Below are 7,685 nucleotides of genomic sequence, written 5' to 3' on the forward strand. Positions count from 1 at the left end.
TTGGTATTTTCATTCTTTTAAAACTTTTGTATGTTTCACCCACAACTAAACATAAACAAAAAGGAAAAACAAAATCTACTTAGTGAAGAAAGCAAACAAGCAAACACGAGAATATCAACCCCACGCTATTGCTCCCCGGCAACGGCGCCAGAAAAGAGCTTGATAATCCCCAAGTGCAAGGAATCATCGTAGCAATTTACAAAGGTGGAAGTGATGATTATGGAGTGTCGAACCCACAAGGAGCTAAAGGTAATATCAATATTCTCTCAAGCCCTATCTACCACTGATACGACTCTACGTACACCGAACGTTTGCTTCCAACTAGCAACGAGAAATAAAACTAGGTTGTGGGTATGAAGAGGATAACTTTGTATGATATCGGAGAGATAAAATATAAAAGTAGGTGCTGTTATCATGAAGTTATAATATATTACTAAATATTATAAATAGCGAGTGTGGAATAATGGTGGATTGGTGTGCGGAATTGTCCTAGGCAATCGTTAACAAGACCGGTAATCACTATTGTAGTTTCATATGAGGGAGAGGCATAAGCTAACATACTTTCTCTACTTGGATCATATGCACTTATGATTGGAACTCTAGCAAGCATCCGCAACTACTAAAGATCATTAAGGTAAAACCCAACCATAGCATTAAAGCATCAAGTCCTCTTTATTCCCATACACAACAACCCCCTTACTCGGGTTTGTGTTTCAGTCACTCACCAACCCACTATAAGCGAATCATGAACGTATTGCAACACCCTACAGCGGGAACCCCTCACGCTTGCACGACACGGAGGGCACCATAGGACAGCATCAAAGTAAAACATACAACTCATGCCAATCTAGATCATCAATCAACCCAAAGACAAAAGATATCTACTCAAAACATCATAGGATGGCAACACATCATTGGATCATAATATGTGGCATCAAGCACCATGTTCAAGTAGGGATTACAGTGGGGTGCGGGAGAGTGTACCACGTAAAAGAGATGAGGGTGATGATGATGATGGTGATGTTGATGAAGACGATCACCACGGCGATGATTCCCCTCCTGATGGTACTCTGGTGCCACCGAGAGAGAGGAGGAGAGGTTCTCCCCCTTGTGCTTCCTCCTCCATGGCCTCCCCCCTAGGTGGGGAGAGGTTCTCCCTCTGGTCCTTGGCCTTCATGGTGATGATGGCCCCTCCGGGATCCTCCTCCGTGCCCTCCGGTGATGACGGCCCCCTCCGGCAGGGTGCCAGAGAGGGCCTAGATTGGTTTTCGGTGGCTACGGAGGCTTCTGGCGGCGGAACTCCCGATCTAGGTTAATTTTCCGAGGTTTCTATATTTATAGGAATTTTTGGCATCGGTCTCACGTCAAGGAGGTGCCCGAGGTGTCCACGAGGCAGGGGCCCATACCCATGGGGTGGGCACGCCCCCCACCCTTGTGGACAGCCCGGGACTCTAATGGCCCAACTCTTTTACTCCGGGGTCTTCTTTTGGTCCATAAAAAATCATCAAAAATTGGCACGTCAATTGGACTCCGTTTGATATTCCTTTTCTGTAAAACTCAAAAACAAGGAAAAAACAGAAACTGGCACTGGGCTCTAGGTTAATAGGTTAGTCCCAAAAACCATATAAAATAGCATATAAATGCATATAAAACATCCAAGGTTGATAATATAATAGCATGAATACTTCATAAATTATAGATACGTTGGAGACGTATCAACCAACGAGGAGCAGAAGGAAATGACAAGTGGTTTTCGGCAAGGTGTTTTCTGCAGGCACTGAAATTGTCGGTAATAGATAGTTTCATGGCAAGATAATTTGTAACGAGCAAGTAATAGTATTGGTAAAAAAAAGTGCAACAAGGTAGCCCAATCCTTTTTGTAGCAAAGGATAGGCTCGAACGTTCTCTTATAATAAGCAAAGCGTTCTTAAGGACACACGGGAATTTCACCTAGTCACTTTCATCACATTTGTTTGTTCCGCGTTCGCTACTTTGATAACATCATATGTGGGTGGATCAGTGCTTGGTTGCTGTTCTTACTTGAACAAATCCCCCAATTATGATTAACCCCTTTGATAACCCACAAGTACAGAGGATTGCAACAGTTTTCAAGGGTAGAGTATTCAACCCAAATTTATTGATTCGACACAATGGGAGCCAAAGAATATTCGCAAGTATTAGTAGTTGAGTTGTCAATTCAACCACACCTGAAAGACTTAATATCTATAGAAAGGTGATCAGTAGCAAAGTAGTATGATAGTAACAGTAACAGTGGCAATATATAGGAACAGTAGCAGTTTTGTAGTGATCGTAACAGCAGCAACGACGAAAGTGACTTAGCAAAGATCAATATATGAAAAGGTCATAGGCATTGGATCGGTGATGGATAATCGTGTTGGATGGCATTCATCATGCAACAGTTATAACCTAGAGCGACATAGAACTAACTCCAATTCATCAATGTAATGTAGGCATGTATTCCGTATATAGTCATACGTGCTTATGGAAAAGAACTTGCATGACAACTTTTTTCCTACCCTCCCGTGGCAGCAGGGTCCATAAGGAAACAAAGGGATATTAAGGCCTCCTTTTAATAGATAACCGGAACAAAGCATTAGCACTTAGTGAGTACACTAACTCCTCAAACTACGGTAATCACCGGAAAGAATCCCAACTATTGTCACCTTGGGGTATGCGGATCATAACACGTAATAGGTGCATATAACTTGCAAGATAGGATCAAGAACACACATATATTCATGAAAACATTGTAGGTTCAGATCTGCAATCATGGCACTCGGGCCCTAGTGACAAGCATTAAGCATAGCAAAGTCATACCAACATCAATCTCAGAACATAGTGGATACTAGGCATCAAGCCCTAACAAAACTATCTCGATTACATGATAGATCTCATCCAACCCATCACTGTACAGCAAGCGTACGAAGGAATTACTCACTCCCGACGATGACCATCATGAAATTGGTGGTGAAGGAAGGTTAATGATGATGGCGGCGTCGAATTCCCCTCTCCGGAGCCCCGAACGGACTCCAGATCAGCCCTCCTGATGAATAACAGGAGGTGGCGGCAGCTCCATATCATAAAACTCGATAAATCTTTCTCTATGATTTTTTTCTTGATGAATAGGTATATATGGAGTTGGAGTTAGGGTTGCTAGAGGTCCAGGGGGCCCACAAGACTGGAGGGCTCACTCCCTAAGCTTGTGGATCCTGGGTGGCCCCCCTTTGTTATCTTTTTGCACCAGTATTTTTTATTTATTCCACAAAAGTTCGCCGTAAATTTTCAGGTCAATCCGAGAACTTTGATTTCTGCATAAAAATAACACCATGGCAATTCTGCTGAAAACAGCGTCAGCCTGGGTTAGTTTCATTCAAATAATGCAAATTAGAGTCCAAAACAAGAGCAGAAGTGTTCAATTTGGAAAAGTAGATACGATGGAGATGTATCACCCTCTCGCAAGCATCTGCATCTACGAAAGAGGAATTAAGATAAAATCTAACCATAGCATTAAACATATGGATCCAAAACAGCCCCTTCCGGAATAGCGCATAAGTTAGGATTTAAGCTTCTGTCACTCTAGCAACCCATCATCTAATAACTACTCGACAATGCATTCCCTTGGGTCCAAAGATGGTGAAGTGTCATGTAATCGACATTCACACAACACCACTAAGGGAATCACAACATATATATCATCAAAATATTGAACGAATATCAAATTTACATGATTACTTATGACAAGACTTCTCCCATGTCCTTAAGAACAAAAGTAACTACTCACAAAACATATTCATGCTCAAGATCAGAGGGGTATTAAGTATCATAGTAGGTCTGAACATATAATCTTTCACCAAATAAACCATCTAGCATCAACTACGAGATGTAATCAACACTACTAGTCACCCGCATGTACCAATCTGAGACTTGATGCAAAGATTGAACACAAGAGATGAACTAGGGTTTTGAGATGAGATGGTGTTGTTGAAGATGTTGATGAAGATTGTCCCTCCCAAGATGAGAAGGTCATTGGTGATGATGATGCCTTCGATTTCCCCCTCCCGGAGGGAAGTATCCCCAGCGGAATCGCTTCGTCGGAGAGCAAAAGTGCTCCTGCCCAAGTTCTACCTCAAGATGGCGACGCTCTGTACCGAAAGTCCTCTCCTTATTTTTTTTCTAGGGCAAATAACCTTATATACCATAATATGGGCACTAGAGGCTGGCCAGGGGGAAGACTCACTACTGCAGGATGCTGCTAACGTGACACTACGATCAAAGACCCTTCGACGAAACTGTGTCTGATGCCATAATCGCAAACGGTGGTGTAAAAAACCGTCAAAAAGGTGCAAAAACTTTGCGATGGAGGATGCATCAAACACGGATCAGATTTTAGTTGCGTGTGTGATGCAGGGCATACGGTTCAGCTCAATTAACTGTTTGTGATGAGGAGGAACAAAAGAAACGGGCAGCCAGATGAAGGTGTGTGCGATATACAGCATACCGTTAACTCGGATGAACTGTTTTTGATTAGGTAACACAAAAGAAACGGTCAGCCAGATCAAAGGTGTGTGCGATATACGGCATGTGGTTCACTCGGATGAACTGTTTGCGTTGAGACATGAGAACAGAAATGGTTCAACTTAACAAGATGTGTGTGATACGCGGCAAACAGGTCTGTAATCGGAAACATGTGCGAAGACCGATAACAACATAGACGATCACTGCAAACAAGCCGTGTGTGTTGTGAGCAAACAATTGCTGGTATACAATTGTGAGTGATTGATGAAAACATCACCGACGGGTTCCATTGTTTAGTCCATGTGAGATGTGATTTTCTTTGTCCGCACAACATCTACGCTCTGTCTACAGAGCATCAACATATATACCTAAAAAGACAACATTGCATAACCAAATTAAGCATACAATTAAACAAAGTGACTACACACATAACATTTCCACACACCAAAGTAAGCAATTACATGCATACAGAAGTAGGAGAAACGAGGATCTAATCATCTACTTATTGTTGCGACGACGCTTGCCATTGCTATGCTTCCGACTGGATCCCTGGCCGTTTTGGGGAAGGAGGCACTTCCACATGTCAATGATCTGCATGTACATGTCGTAGCTCGTGTATGCCTCCTTGGCCGTGTACACGACGTGAGCTTCGTCGAGTTTCTCAATCCAGGCCGAGTGGCAGGCACGCTTGTCCTTGTTGCACGAATCCTTCATGTCTCTGTAGTAGGCGTCGATGATGGCCTTGGCGAGGTGAACCAGTGAGTCCTTCTCATGCTCCTTGCTGCCCTAGATCTTGTATTGGCCCTGGATGTTGACAAGATTCTGGTAGGCGATGCCCGAATACTCGAGCGCCTTTACATCATTGGTGATGTCGACTATAGCAAACATGTACTGCGGGCTATTGACAAACCTAGCAAAACGCTCGCCAGGCCTTGAGGCCAGGCAGTACTGGTAGACGAGGACTTGGTAGCGCACGCACATCTGGGCAACGGCGACCTTCGGATGAGACCCGGCACGACTGCGGGTGTACTCGAGGTCGAACCCGACCACCTTGTACTTCTCCTCAGCAAGCAATGGCTCCATGATGTGGATGGAGTGCTCCACCCAGACTGGGTCATTGGTGTACACCACCGAGAGGTCCATGAACCTTATGTGGGTGTCCACCATGGCACGCATGGCGAACTGCTGCTCGTCATCGGCAGCCGCTCGAAGCGCCATTTGAGCCGCGTAGGATACCCTCTAAGAATTTCTCGTGGTGGGTGTGCTGCTTGCAATGGTGGCGCACGATAGAAAGGTTGGCCGCTGTAATAAATGGGGGCCGGCCGGCCTGTAATCATCACGTCTTGTCACGACATTCATAGTGGAGGATTCCAATGCACGCTTCACAACACCGCACCACACGCATGGGCTCGAAGAGGCGCCAAATGTATCATCGGTGAGCTTGTTCCTGCGCTACCGTGCAAGGTTCCCGCCCGGCTAGTTTGGCCACGCGTCGGCTAGAAGAGGGACAAATCATGGGCGTTTATTGGCAAAAGGCTTTGTAAAAACGAAGTGCGTGGAACGACTTCGGTCGTAAGTTTACCCGTGGGTGATAAGGTCAAAGTTACACAGAAGGTTGATGATGGACACTCAAGTGTGATAATTAATTCTGCGCTCTATAGGGCACACAGTGGAAGAAACCAACTGTGTGCAATAATGTCGAAGATCGCAGTCGAGTTAGCTATACAAATCGTGTGTTGTGAGATCGACAAGGTAAACAGATTCGAGAATGGTTAATAAAATCTAAGACCACTGCATATTAAGGTCAAATAGTGCTACCAATATACGAGTCTCGTACGATGACATTTCAATGATTGTACCACAAAAGCTCGAAATATTACAAGGTTCAAATTCCAGAGTTATATGTCTCAAATTCAAAGATTACAAGGTTCAAACTGATATTAGAAATGAAATTCAGCTCATCAGCCACAAACACTCGCGCTGATCCGCTGAACATGGATATCGAAGAGGTTCAAACTAATATTACCACTTCTAAATCTGGTTTTGAAACCTCACAATTTTTGCAAAGGGGTCAGCCACTGAGAAGTCATGTATGGGGTTGACACGATGACTTCTGATTACTCTGTCATCTGAAGTTCCAAAATGAAATTCAGCATTTTTGGAACCTATTCCATTCTGCCGCAGGTGCCGGCGATGATCAACAAACCATTCATTTTTGCGAAATAAATGTAGGGCAAACCTCATTTCCTTCAGCACCCTTGCTCTAAGAACAAATAACCTGGCAAATATAATCTCCGGTAAGGTACCTCGGTAGGAGTTCAAAATAATTTCTGAGAGATGCAGATCTAGGCATTCGACATGATTGTTATATTGTATCACATTATCCACCACTAGGCCTAATCTTATCTGCAAAAGAAGAAAATGTGTTAGTGCCTACATGTAGTTTTGAACATTACTACAGGCCTATTTGGTTTGCACGATTTGTAAATGCACTAACATGCCATCTTCGATCTGACATGATTAATATGGGCATTTTATTACATTCTAGAAAAATGTAGCCTTCTTCACAAGAGGTTTGGGTGGATGAAAAGTTCCCTAAGAAAACTAGTACATATGAATCCAAAGGAGAAATGCTTATTGATTGTAACCATATGGGGGGTGGAACATGTATGTACTAAAATCCTCTAAAAGAATCCTTCAGAAATCGTAGTACATTGTCATTGTTAACTTGGAAAAAGGTGTCACAAATTGAACTCACTTATGGTTAACATTTAATAGGAAAGGAACAGCACCTCGATATATAGCTTCTCCAGGCACGGAAAGCATCTCAGGAAACTGACAACTTGCTCCAGGTTGGGGCTGATAGATTCTAGTGCCAAGATCTTCACTGTGCGCTGTTTCGGGGTCAAGCTTGTCGGAATCATTTTCTGAATGATAGACGAACAAACATCTTCAAAATTAGAAATAATGTTAATTTGTATAAGGAGAGGTAGAAGGCGGCTGTTGTACCTGAACGGGTGTGGATCCAATAACAAGTTCGGACTATTTGTCGAACGAGTAGCCCACTACTATCAATTTCAGCGCAGAAATGACATTGATTCTTGTTGGACCTTCTTGATCAACTACAAGTAATCTCTCAAGTGCAGGTG

The 7,685-nt window shown here is 43.5% G+C and overlaps 1 protein-coding gene across 1 annotated transcript; it reads right to left on the reverse strand.

Annotated features, from left to right (window-relative positions):
* Nucleotides 1-5,034: 5,034 nt before the first annotated feature.
* On the reverse strand, nucleotides 5,035-5,619 carry LOC147992192 (uncharacterized). Its single transcript, XM_087538959.1, has 2 exons — nucleotides 5,395-5,619; nucleotides 5,035-5,277 (listed from the first exon to the last, which is right to left on the reverse strand). The coding sequence occupies exons 1-2, from the start codon at nucleotides 5,617-5,619 to the stop codon at nucleotides 5,035-5,037; spliced, it is 468 nt and encodes a 155-aa protein (XP_087395085.1).
* Nucleotides 5,620-7,685: the final 2,066 nt, after the last annotated feature.

Source organism: Triticum urartu, chromosome 1A (genome assembly GCF_056163025.1).
Source record: "Triticum urartu cultivar PI428250 chromosome 1A, HENAU_Tu73, whole genome shotgun sequence".
Classification (NCBI taxonomy): Eukaryota; Viridiplantae; Streptophyta; class Magnoliopsida; order Poales; family Poaceae; genus Triticum; species Triticum urartu.

Coding starts and splice junctions, on each gene's coding strand:
- LOC147992192 (XM_087538959.1), bottom strand. CDS start 5,619: ATGGAGCCATTGCTTGCTGAGGAGAAGTACAAGGTGGTCGGGTTCGAC. Junction 5,278..5,394: donor TAGTCGACATCACCAATGAT/GTAAAGGCGCTC, acceptor CACCTCGCCAAG/GCCATCATCGACGCCTACTA.